This window comes from Aedes albopictus, unplaced genomic scaffold (assembly GCF_035046485.1).
Source record: "Aedes albopictus strain Foshan unplaced genomic scaffold, AalbF5 HiC_scaffold_156, whole genome shotgun sequence".
In the NCBI taxonomy this organism is placed as follows: Eukaryota; Metazoa; Arthropoda; class Insecta; order Diptera; family Culicidae; genus Aedes; species Aedes albopictus.
In genome coordinates, this window is record NW_026916932.1 from 33,529 (window position 1) to 47,077 (window position 13,549).

Here is a 13,549-nt window from a genome sequence, read left to right on the forward strand (position 1 = left end):
ATGGTGATCTAAAGTTTCGTATAACTAGAGGGAGACCCAGCCAACAAAAAACGTGAAGAAAGAGTTTAGATGTACGGCAAAATGTTGTGTCCAATTAGTCTTCATTGTGCACCTTTTCAACTGGGTTATTCACGCATGGTTTCAGTTAGATCTCTTTGCATGTCTTTATTTCTAGCAATAGTGATTAAAGTAGATGTTGTTTCCTTTACTATTACAAATATTAGTGTGGTAACACTGGCTAACAGTGAAAAGCGCAACGATGCCGCTGGGAATGATTGCATTTAAGATAACAAGGATATATTGGACCGACGAAACGTAATCTAAAATGTCTTTTCTTGGATCCTAGTCATTTTTTCGGACGTTATAATATAGGCGAGGAAATAAGTTGTCTGCAGTCGTCACCGATCTGGGAACATACATTTAATGCTTTTTGCGCTAAAGTATTTTGACAATTACATTGTATTGTTACTCTTTTGTTATGTTCAGTTTTTAATTATGTTTATAATTTGCCTTTTCTAATAACACATAAACCTCAATCAACGATACACGTCTTGGTATTGAGCGCAAAAGAAATGTGTGCCGTACGCTAAACAATACCCTCTGACTGATACCAAATATGTATAAAAATGTGTATATTGGTCCTAGGCCGCGGTACCTGTGCCTCTAGTTCTACTACTACTACTACCACTACCACTTTCTCTTCTTCCACGTCAACAACAACATCCACCACCACATCAACCGCAACAATGTACAAAGCTCCACAACAAACAGTAGCAAGCATCGTAACCAATTCAACTGTTCAAATGTCTTCGACAGTAGGGAGCTCGTCCAGCAGTAGCAATGTTTCGGGTTTACAACAGCAACAACAACAACCGTCTTCGTCCTCGTCTGTGAAGGTAATCAACTTGCCCTATGGTAGTGGTGGTATGAGCAGTGCTAACACGGGCTGTTCAAATCCTTCGGGTGCACGCAACTATAATCACCAACAACAGCAACGGTCAATGCAACCTCAACAACAGCATCAGCAGCCACATCAACAACAGTCCCATCATCAACAATATCGTATTCAATCTCGAAACGATGGGCCGATGCCGTCATCGACGCAAAGGCATCATCACTATGCGCCCAATAAGTACCCTCCTAACTCATATAGCAAATGACAATGGCATCAAGAAGCGGCGACCTCTTTTAGTCGCAATAACCCAACACTACCGGTGGTGCGGTCATAGGCCACAGCCACCAGTTGCCGAAGTTGCGTGGCATGTTCCTAACGGTAAGTCAGAGTGAGCAAACATCAAACAAAAAAAATCGATCGCAAGCACACCCACTCAAAATCTCATAACAACAACAGGTACCACGACCACTGCAAAGCAATTGTCTGCAAAACAAGAACATGTTTTTTTTTAAATTTCTTACTCTAGTTGTGTATCTTTTGTTGGTTTTTATTATTTGTTATTATTTTCATATTATTTATTCTTTTTTTAATTTTCGTTACAATTCAGTTTTACTGACATTGCTCATGACTCATCACCGCAAAAATCGGATATCAGGGTTTGTTGTATATACGTATTACTTAACATGAACATTTTGGGAAACTTGAGTATAATATTAATAACGCGAAAAAAATTAGGCTGTGGGAATATATGACAATTAAAAAAAATAAGAGTATGCCGGGAGAAATAATGTGTAAATATGATAGTTCACAGTAGAATTTTTAATTGACCTTATCAAGCAGTTCAAATCCCAACAAGGAACTGTAACAATTTTCAAAGATCAAGTATCAAAATTGGAATGTGCTACATCAACAGCTTGTATAGCCTTTTCAAATCTAGTTTTTTTTCTAACCCAAACGAAATTTACAAAGTCTGGCAACTGCTGATTCAGTCCTGACCATCCATGGTGATCCAGAACAGCGAATTGAAAGATCTCCATCCATTGCAAGCCATCGCCTTGACCTGTGGCCAGGTCAAATTTCTTTCGACTTCCTTTATTTATCCATGGAGGGTGCGCCGCCATAGTCTGCCTCTGCTGCAATGTCCTGTTAAGTTCCAATTAACGATTTCGTACATGACACTGCCTATAGTGTGGCCGATCCATCTCCACTTTTGCTGCCTAATTTCTGTCACCATCGGCTTTTGATGACATCGACGGTGGAGCTCCACGTTGAAGAACCAGTTGGGCATCATACACAAATAACTTAATGCTACAACGAAATATAAACCGCAAACATCTATTGATGAAGATCTGCACAGCCGTTGAGTATTCTCCATTGATACACACTAGGTTTCATTGGCGTACAGCAGCACAGATTCCACGTTTGAGTTGAACATTCGAATGTTGGTGCGTTGACTAATCTGTTTTCCTAAACCTTTCCTAAACTCGCAAAAGCAGCCCTCGCCTTCTTGAACAGTGCACCTATGTCGATCTTGGTGCAGCCATTTGGCTACCAAGACATTGGAAGTTTCTTAATTCCCCCACTGCTTGTGCAGCTACCGTAAAGCTGGATGCTGCCGTAGGTGAGCGATCGGCTAGTTCATCGAACTTGCTCTGAATATTAGAGCGCCGAAAGCAACGTCATCAGTCAGTTCGAGGTCTTTAAGGTGCTCCATAGTAGTAGGCTGCCACAGCAACCTACGATTCTGTTCATGATCAATCATACCTATCAGGATCTCGTCGATTACGATAAGGAACAGTATCGGTGATATTATACATCCTTGCGTTATTCCACCGACGACCCTGGTGGTGTTGGACAAAACACCTCTGTGAAGTACTCTGCACGGAAATTCCCTGTACTGAGTTCCAATGAGGTTAATGATTTTCTCAGGGACACCCTTGCACCTGAGGGCTCCCCACATATTTTCGTGATTGTAACGGTTGAAAGCTTTTTCGTAATCAACGAACACCACGTAGAGAGACTCTTGGAATTCGTTGATGTGGTCCAAGATAATACAGAGCGTGACAAGCATAATTTTTCTCCTGTATCCGATTTAAGATCACTTTGCAGAGGACTTTGAGAACGATGCACAGTAACATGATACCCCGCCAATTATCACATACACCCTTTTTGGGTATTTCTACTAAGACGTCTTGCATCCAGTCGGCTAAAAAAGTCGCAGTTTTCCATATGTTGCAGAATAAAATTTATGCTACAGTTGTGCGGATACTATGGGTTCAGCTTTGAGCTGATATACGTTTGACCCCCGGAACTCAGTTCAATTTCATACTACGGATGACTGTTTCTATCTCCTGACCAAGATGGAGTCTCGGTGTTGACACGAGTAATTCAAAGTAATCGAAACGACGTTTCAATTGGTCAGCAGGGTTGGTCAACAGCTGTCCGGATGAGTCTTTCACAGACATCAGAGCATTCATCTTAGGCTCATTGATTAAAGTTTCGCGAAACATCGTAGTGGAGACGAATGTCGTCGGTATTTGCGGCTTTCTCGCTTTCGTTGGCTAGGGAGTCCGCCTACGCTCTTTTGTCCCGCCTACATGATCGTTTCACTTCCTTCTCGAGAGCCAAATACAATCATTGCACAATTATGGGTCACTTTGTCACAATTATTAGTCAGTCAGTTCACCATGTTAATCAAATGGAAATGACCCATAATTGTGGGTGACCCATGATTGTGCTATGACTGTAGCTGTGACGGGCTACAGCTTTGGCTCCTCCTGTTTTCGCTCGCATTATCGTGGTTTGGCGTTCATTCGCTCATCTATCTTCCTCCAGGTGTCATCTGTGACCCACTCCTTTTGAGCGCGTAGCTCACCCAAATTATTCTCGCCGGTGGCGATAAAGGCGTTCTTGATGGCGCTCCAGTGATCTTCTACGCTTCCACCTTCCCGAATATCCGCAGCACGGATCTCTAGCTCCTCGAAGAAGGACCTTTTCACTGTAGCGTCTTCCAGTCAGCATGTGTTAAACCGGTGCTTGGTTTTCTCTCCTGTCGATGGATCCTGGCAATGTGCAGCCGGATTTCACCGATTACGAGATGATGGTTGGATGCTATGTCGGCGCTACGTTTGTTCCGCATGTCAAGATGATCCGTCTCTATTTGCGGTTGATGCAGATGTGGTCGATTTGACGCCTTCACGGGAAACCCATTTCACTTTGTGCACTGGTCGATGGGGAAAGAACGATCCCCCAATTACTAGGTATGTCATTGTTCCCACTAAACTTTGCAAAGAGCTCTCCGTTCTAGCTCATTTCTTCGAGATCATGACGTCCCATGACTTGCTCATAGTCCTAGTTGCCATAACCCAATTTCGCGTTGAAGTTGCCCAAGGGAACCTTGATATCATCTTTTGGAATGTTATCCACGCCAGTGCTGTAAATATTCTTTTTGCAACTCGTTACATAAATAACTATTGTTCTACCATTTTTAGCAAATATAATAAAAACTATTTTTAAACACTAAAAGAAGTCATGGGCGGGATAGGGTTAAGGACAGCGCCTTGCGGCAGTGTTGCGAATACTCACTTGCAAGAGTGATACTCACTTACTTCTATCTCAGTCCAGAAGCATGCTGTCAAAAAATTATGTTTGAAGGGCTTTTAGATTGTAGTTTAACCTAAAAGTTTGCCAAATAAAGTAAAGGTCGCAGACGCATACCATAGTTATGAGAGAGCTGTGAGTACGAGGTGAGTAAAATTCGTGTAATTCATACTCACCTTGTACTCACAGCTTTCTCGCGGTTTTGGTATGCGTCTGCGACCTTCACTTTATCTGACAAACTTTTAGATTAAACTACAATCTAAAAGCCCTTCGAACATTATTTTTTAATAGCATGCTTCTGGACTGAGATAGAGGCAAGTGAGTATAACTTTTTGCAAGTGAGTATTCCCAACACTGCCTTGCGGAACGTATTAGAAGGGAGATGTTAGCACTACCTTCTATTTCAGATTTTTTTTTATCAGTCCAGTAGCGACCATGAGGGAAAACCAAACGTATCCTTCGGACTTTACCCTGCCTCTAACAACACCTGAATTCCCATGACACATGGGCCTGAGAGGGCGTAGAGGTCTTTACACCTTTCTAAGTGTTCAACTACTTTTACTTTCACATTCCTCATCTGTCGCATGGACGTGGCTAGAACAGCTCTCGACCTGGCTGAGCTAGCTTCTTGATATTTGTTGGTAATGTTGACATGCGTGTGTGGATCAAGATAAATCATACAGCTACAGGAACATGTTTAATGGGACGATTTTTGGGTACAAATCCTTATGATAAGGAACATATAGGAATGGATCAATGAAGCAAACATTTCTAGCATTCGCCGCATGTCAACAAAGGCGCCACTGCATATGGACATTAGCATTATGACAGCACACAAGGCTACAGTGGCGCTATCTGTTCAATCCATAGCGGCAGTTCTAGTTAACGATTTACAATAGGGGGATTCACTAAACAGCGTAAACAGATTGAACGTCGCGACCACCAAGGCAATATTTGATTATTTCATTCGCAAAATCATGAAACATTTCAAATAAGCAGAAAATCATGACTTACGCAGCAATTTAATCTGTTTAGTGAGTACCCCTAATGATTGCTCCACAGATTAGGCAGAACCATTATCTATTGCAATCAGCAGCTTCAGGTTGCAAAATGATGAGTTGATGAAGAGCGGTAAACATAGATCAGGCGCTTACTTATAAGTTCCGTCCTCATACTTCCACGGGCCAATCGATGACATAGACCATCAGCTAAGAGTTGTGTGCTTAGCTGGAAGTGTAGTCTAGGCACTGTTGTCCTTCTGGCTTCAGCTAGAATGAGGAAATATGTTCCAAGCGTCTGCTCACTAAGGAGATGCAGCTCAACTCAAACAGCAGCATCTGTTCGGGCATCCGGCGGCTGAGTATGAAATGCCCCTCCACAGGAAGCTATACCTAAGGTGGCAGCCTTATCACGGTGGTTAGAGGATCTTGGGTTAACAACCTACTGTTTCCGAAATCCAAAAAAAAGTTACAGAAACCAAAAATGTATGATAACGAATTGATTTAACAGTAGCGGCTTTTAGCGCGAAACAACGAATAAGAATTGTAAATTGGGATATATTAACCCTAGCTCGACCGGGTAAACTGTTACAATTGTCAATCAGGCTTATACGGGTTTGACATTTTAAGACTGAGCGAAGTCCTTAGGCCGAACTTTGGGGAACACAGATTGGCACTCGGTAAAATTCTGCAATGCTCTGGCCTACGAGGCGAACACGCTCCTTGTCACCGTTGAGTTGGTTCCCTGTTAAGCGATTACGCTCATGAAGTGGGAACCTCAGATTCAGATTCAGAAAACGGGTTGGCCCATGAAAACGTACCATGGTCCATGTTACGTGGCAATCGATGTAGCCGAATGCAATGACAAAAAAATGATTTTTTCAGCACGAGTCGTACATTTATCCGACGAGGCTTGCCGAGTTGGATAAATACGAAGAGTGCTGAAAAATCGAGTTTTGCAACGAGTTCCATACAACATTTTATGCAATGATTTTTTCATAATGCAACTCAAATGAGTTGCATTATGAACATTATCAAACTATTTTTCATTATGCAACTCATTTCAGTTGCATAATGAACCAGCTCGGAAAAAATGGCCATTATGATACTGAATTGCATAAAATCTTATTTTCTATGCCAAAATTATCGTTTAAGGCTATTACAACTCAAATATGAGGTGGTGCTCTGGAGCACCACCAGGCATTTGGAGAACTTAATTTCATGATTTTTCTCGTTAAAAATGGTCAAATCACAGGATGCTTCATTTGACAATCCAAGAAAATCACTTTCCCAACCAGTTTTATACAAATTCATTACAATTCGAGACAAGTTGTTCTCAAAAACTTCGAACTTTAATGCCACCAGATTTCTAGAATGGGGTGCAAACAATGATTACATTGGAAAATTGCTTATTTTTTGCACGCCATGTGCCCAGTGGTGCATATATGCACCATTCATATTGTATCAAATTAAGGGTTTAAATACACATTTCAGTTCTTTTCAACGTATGACTACACAAATAAATAGTAAATCTGTTAGAGAACTATTTTTATTTCAACCCATGAGGATGACTATATCATTAATTGAGACGTCAAAGTTTGTCATTATTTTTTTGACGAAAAAATAGCTTTTCGTGAAAACTTTTTTTGACAAAAACATTGAATTTGTATGCGCATACTTAGTGTAATGCCTTTAGATAGAGAACAACATGTGAAATCCTGATTTACAATTAAAAACATTCAAAAAACTTCATTAGTTTCAGAGATACAAGGGTTGAAAGTTATGTTGCTCTACAGACACCATGGGCGGGAAAGGGTTAAACTATGTAGGCTCATTTTTGGCCATGCAGAAGGTCCTAGGTTGAATCCCTGGCCATTCTCTTTCCTCCTTATTGTCTATAAGCTGAACGGCTAGCTAGCTAAACTTAGCGTTAGCTATAAGGTAAAATGCGAGCGCGTCTAGGTACATTCTTGATTCGCGTTTTCAAGAGCATCTATCTCGTCATCCACAAAATGCACGAAACCATGGATGTTTACCACGAGTTAGCAAACAATGAGTAGCAATGTCAGCCAGCCCTATGTGTTGTTCGGATGACGAAACTGATGCGTTTGGTGTTTGCAAGCAACGTTCGCCTCCAAAGTTCGAGAGCTATCCTGGCCACGTCCTTATGACTGCTAAGTGATGGGAAAGGACGATTATTTGGACATCTCAGGCCTAGGTGCCATGGGAATTTGGGTGTTGATAGTGGGAGGGTAAAATCCAATACTCCAGTGCACGGTGACGTCATGAATAAATCGTTCTCTTTCTCTCCTACAGAAAATTAGGAAACAACAGGACCAAAACCTGTCAAATTTGACAGGTGCTGGTCCTATTGTATTCTAATTCTCTTAAAGAGCGAAAGAGAAAGAATTTCACCGTGATGTACTCTATGGATTCGTTCGTACAGGTACACTACAAAGTATTAGGGAGCATCCATTAATGACGTAACATTTTTTAGATGATTTTGGACATCCGCTTCATCCTTGTAGCCTATTTTCCCATAACTACATGGTTCGGATCAAAATCAGAGACTACCTCTAAAATGCTACGTCATTTATTAATAATCCTTTAGGTAATTTCGAATCAGATTTCTGCTTAATTTGTCCGAGTTGTTTGATCATCTTGATTACAGCCGTATGGTAGATCTTACGCAGTTTATTGAAAATCATAATTAAATACACGGATTGGTATACCGAAACTTAGCATTTTGAGTATGCCTCTTTTAGCATGTTGAGTTGTAAATGGAACAATACAATAAGTAGTAGGTAAACGGCATTTGTTTACTTTGCGGAGAGATATCTTTGAAAGATAACAGAAAGGATACTTTATCCATATATGTCCTTTATTAATAAAAGAATTTCGTAGGACTAGTTTCCCAACCTCCAAAAATTCAAATGCCGGGTCGAGATTTGCAGTTTAGGTCGTTTACGGATAGCACGAAGAACATAGTAATTATGAGGTAGAGTACAGACAGTACAGATATACTCGACTTGTTTATCCCAAATTCATGGAAAATTGTGCACTGCATACTACCGCCTTAGCATTGTGATTCCTGAAGGATGGTTAGTGCGCCATACGCCCATATTATAAAAGTGTCTTGTCTAGGCTAGGTATCACACTGTAGACATATCCCTCAACGAATAAACAATATTTGTGAATAACATTCTTTGGTAAATGCTTCAACTTTGGGCATCTGGCTGGTATTCAATCTAGATTTTTTTATTATTTTTTTATTCTGACGGGTAGCTTTAGAGCACGGTTCTGTACTGTACGTTGGTAATAAGTAGAGTAAGTTAAAGACTAAACAAAATTGCATGCCTCTGTTCTCACTCTGTATGGTTTCCCATGAACGGTCGTTCGCTACATATGGTTATGGTAGTTGTTACGTTACTCTTGTTGTTGCATAACATTTACAATCATTGTTACGTCCTGTCCAGCTGTTTCTGCTCTAGATTTTATTAGAATGATGGAAAACGATCAAACGAACATCTGTCGGTGTCGGATTACAAACGCTGTACATACTGCGCTGATTCTAAATCATGATTAATATGCATAATAGATTTACACGGTGGTAGTGGCGTATTAATGACCGTCTCGGAATTATTCCTATTATTCCATCAAAACAAGTATATCCGATTTGCAGTTCATTATATTCATAAACATTTAAACACATCATCATACATTACGCTGAGTGCGTTCCAACCGATTCTCATTGTATTAACTTGTTCTAATTTTCTTCGTTCTCTCCGTAAATCTAATGCTTCGAAATAGACGACGTTGGAGACGATGAGTCGAGCTGGCACGATCGGGTGAGTTCGGGATTCGATCGACTGGTGGCGTTCGCTTCAACCGAGTTGGACAAAACACGACGGTCCAACGAGGACGCACCACCATCGTCAACTAGTTGCACTACCTCACCTGATTCCGGTATCAACCAAAGTGACCACAGTCGCACCTTCCTTTCGTCGTCGTCTTCCTCCTCGCAGCTAGACGTTCCGCCGAGTAGTTCAAGTGCCGGAAGTGGCAGCAGCGTAAGTAGTGGCCTAATGAAGCACGTTGTGCCAATAATTAAATCCTCACCGGCAGAACCGGTGGAGAGCCCACCGCTTTCGGATGTTGGACTCCCCCGAACACCGAGTCCTTCATCTAGTCCTCCATTAATGTACCAATCGACATCTAGTTTACCCACTGTCACTCAAAACCTGTTGCACGGTGGAAGCAGCTTGAAAATTCCCTTGAAGTATCAACGTCAGTCCAAGGTTTCCTCGGAGAAGCACTACAAGAAAAAGTTCCGGGAACGTAACTGGGAAGAGTACGAGGAAAGCATCGGCGGAAGGCTCAGTTCAACCGGCAGCGCAGAACCCATGGATCAGGACTTTGCCGATGGTTACGGAAGTACGAGCGCCGGTAACCCGACCAGCGGTTCCTCTATCGTTATGGGCGGAGGAAATTCTGTGGAAATTGCACAACATAGCGACAACCTGTTGCACCACCATCACAAACACAAGTCGGCCAAGTTTCGCCCGAAGGGCAAAGACTGGAACTGGGATGACGAACACTCTAACACGTCTTCGTCCAGCTCGCATCGCCATCGCTCGGGTAACACTCCAACATAAATCAACGCACCAACGCTGTCCAAAACTTGGCATTCAAATTGTTTAAATTCCTGGTTGTTTCATCTGGAAGAGTTTACTGGGTTTTCGCTATGATTTATCATATTGACTTTATTCATTCAGTCAACATCAACTGAAATTAGTCCAGTTTTAATTTTATTAAGTAAAACGTTTCAATTGCTCAACATCGTTATAACCGTAATAAAACCTGCCGTAACTGAAGTAAGTTCGTTAAAAGACTGAATCCTAACTAGATATTGAATCTAAACCGAATAATAATATCTTTAGTTGCAGGAAGAATTGTTACATCTCGGCATCCTCACCATTGTTTTCTGTTGTTTTCAATGATAATTCTATTTTCTACTCTGTTTTTATTTTTTTTTTATTTTCAACTATTCATTTTATTATAACTTTCTTGATTTCCTTTAAATATGTTGTAGGATTCTCCTATTTATAAATTTATTACTTTGAATATATGTTTTCCTTTAGAGATTTCATTCTGTTACATTTTCAGTTTTCAAAATCGCAAAGCTTTATTTCTTCTATACACCAGGATCCAGGATACACATGGTTATCCCATTAACCAATCGAAATGATGTTTGTTTACACCGTGTCGCTCGTTTGTGATATAATTCCCATTTTGTTTTTAACTGTTCATAATGGCATACCACTATTAGAAGTGATTCCCAATAATATACTTCTTCTTCTGCTTCTCCTTTATGATTCGACGTTTTCTTTGAAGCTAGGCCCGCCTCTCTTCAACTTTGTGTTGTTTTGAGCACTTCCTCAGTTACTTATTGAAGAACTCTCTTTGCCTGCCATTGCCTGAATTTGTAAATTGTGAGTCAAGCACAATGATACACTATATGCCCAAGGAATCGAGCAAACAAATTTTTGTCATAAAAATACAAGAACACTCTAAACGAAAATGAATTGAAAAACTCTGAACCATTTGTTCAAAGGGGCTAGGGGTTACAGAAATTTAAGTAAGGTATATCAAGTCTACCCCTAGGTCTATCCAGTCTCCCCTATGTATGCACGCACACTACTTTTTTTAGTCCTAAACACCCATGGTACAGAGCGTCGAATTGGAAGATCCCCATCCTGGGTGATTTCTGTCAAGTTCCTTTTTATTTCCTTGGTGAGGCTGCTCCGCCATGAGCCTCTGGGCAAGTTGATAGAAATAATGTTTAGCGATTTCGATCTTAATTTCTCTATTATCATTATATTTTTTTAAGTTGATGTCTCGATTGATTTAGGTATTCATCTTCTTTCTCGATAAAAAAAATCTACTCAAAAATCCTGTCTATTTTTTTCCCAAAATCCATGTTCATTGTCAAGTAACTGTCGTTCCTTTCATCGATTAAAATGTACAACCCCCTTAAGTGTGGTAAAACAGCATTCAGAGTCGAATATGAAACTGCCAATATGTTACCGAGAATATTCTACACAAATTGTTTCGACCACTAGCGTTTTTCGAAATAAGTTTGTCAAAGTCTGTCGAATACACACACTCACAAACCTACCTATGTTTACAACGGATTGGTGCACGGGTATGAGCAGTTCCGTGTTCCCTGCCATTCTAGAACGTACAAAGTAAACTTAATGCATTATACCTAGGAAGATCGCGAAACATCGATCCATATGAGCTATTCGGTAAGATATGTTGTCCTGTATGCACACCCGTATCGCCACAGTGTAATTGAGTAAAAAGCTAGAAACTCCTCTACAAAATTATTGCAAGCCAGGAGCGTAGCGATTGTAGGCAAGAGTTGGACGAATAGAAAACAATGATATTAGAGCATCAATAGAAAAGTAGAGCTGACAAAAGTGACAGCAGATTTCACAATCATTATGCGCAAATACACATTATACGATGGTATACTGAATGGCCATCAAACCACCACAGACACACATATAGCTTATAATAGCAGGGAAACTTGAAAAATGAACACCTCAGAAGCAACATATTTTTATGGATTTCCTGTCTAGTACACTTTGAGAAAGAAAAATCGTGTAAATAGGGATATTACAATGTTTTACGGAAGTTTTTTAATACAGTAGTTTATTTTATGCACTCCTGTAGAGTGCGGTGTAATTTGTAATTGCGTTTTTAAAACTCGAAAGCCGATCCGACAATTCAATTAAGCGTTGAAGTTTTGTTCAGTTTGTCTTTTACCTGTAAGTAGCCAATCATTCGTTCATTTCTGATAGATAATGCATTTGTTAACTAATATGCTGACAAACGTGCTAATTTTAAAATAGAAAAAAGTAAAATAATGCATTCAAAGTCATCATAATATCCAGCTAAATTTTGGAACAATTGCTTCTTTCTGGGTACATTGTATGGCAATTTTGCAATAATGCTTATTCGATTCAGTTTTTTTAGTATAAAACATTTTATGGTAATTATATTGAAAATACGGCCAAACTGCACGATGTACGATGTCATTTGTATTGAAATGTAAATATGGGTTGGCGATATGTAAATTAACTAAACATATGAAAATATCTCAAGAGAATAATAAACAACATAACTACAGTAATTAGCTACCTTCACAAACCCACAACCGGTTACAATAGATTTTTTACATAGTAGTCACTTAAGCCCAGAATGAATATGAATCATGTTCGGAACATACAAATATCCCCAAACAACACTACCCCATGTTATATAATTATTGAAGCAAACCTCACAAATTCATTTGTGGAATACATGTAATTTATTGTATAATTTTCACAACTGTAAAATATACTTTTAATCACTGCAAATAATCGCGATTTCACGCTCGTTAGGTTCGTTCGTTTAATTTATTCTGTAATGTAATGTTACAATGCTAAGCGTAATAATATGTTAAATTTATTGTCACCACCGACAGCAGCCCTTCGGTAATTATTTTATTTATTATTAAGCGATAAATTTAAAAAAAAAAACACTTCAGAGCATCGCCTATCGCCCGCGAACGGAAAAAAATAAAACAAAATTGTGTAATAGTAATACACGCGCATTAGACCTACAACCATAAGTAGCCCCATTTTATGATCGAAGAAATAGGCGACTCTACTGTACTATTACTATAAAAAGTAAATCTGAGAGAAAATAAAGCCCATATTATCACATTACATTGTGGTTCTGTTACTGGTCCGTTCGTCGATAATTTCACATTTCTTTACTATACTAAATGATTGAAATCTTTGAGACTCGAGTCAGAAGTCCAAAAAATGCCGATTCATTCAAGGTTCTCGCGTTTTAAGATTCGTCTTTCCAACTACACCCGATTCTTTTTTGCACGCGTCTGGATTTTTCTATAACTCAGTCAATTCTAAACCGATTCGCATGAAAATTTATACATATGTAGGCACGATTAGTACTATCCGTGTACAAAATTTCATGGGAGTCGGTT

General features: G+C 39.8%; 1 protein-coding gene across 9 annotated transcripts in view; it reads left to right on the forward strand.

Moving 5' to 3' along the window:
- The window catches only part of LOC109414131 (histone-lysine N-methyltransferase, H3 lysine-79 specific), a 37,372-nt gene extending 24,104 nt beyond the window's left edge, over nt 1-13,268 (forward strand). For 4 of the 9 annotated variants that reach the window (XM_062843332.1, XM_062843331.1, XM_062843330.1 and 1 more), the window contains one exon: nt 9,304-13,268. In XM_062843332.1, coding sequence (XP_062699316.1) covers nt 9,304-10,148 — 845 coding nt within the window. In that variant the 3' untranslated portion in view covers nt 10,149-13,268. Of the gene's footprint in view, nt 1-645; nt 1,274-9,303 lie in introns of all 9 variants that reach the window. The other 5 variants (XR_009995786.1, XR_009995787.1, XR_009995788.1 and 2 more) reach the window with 5 other exon arrangements.
- Nucleotides 13,269-13,549: the final 281 nt, after the last annotated feature.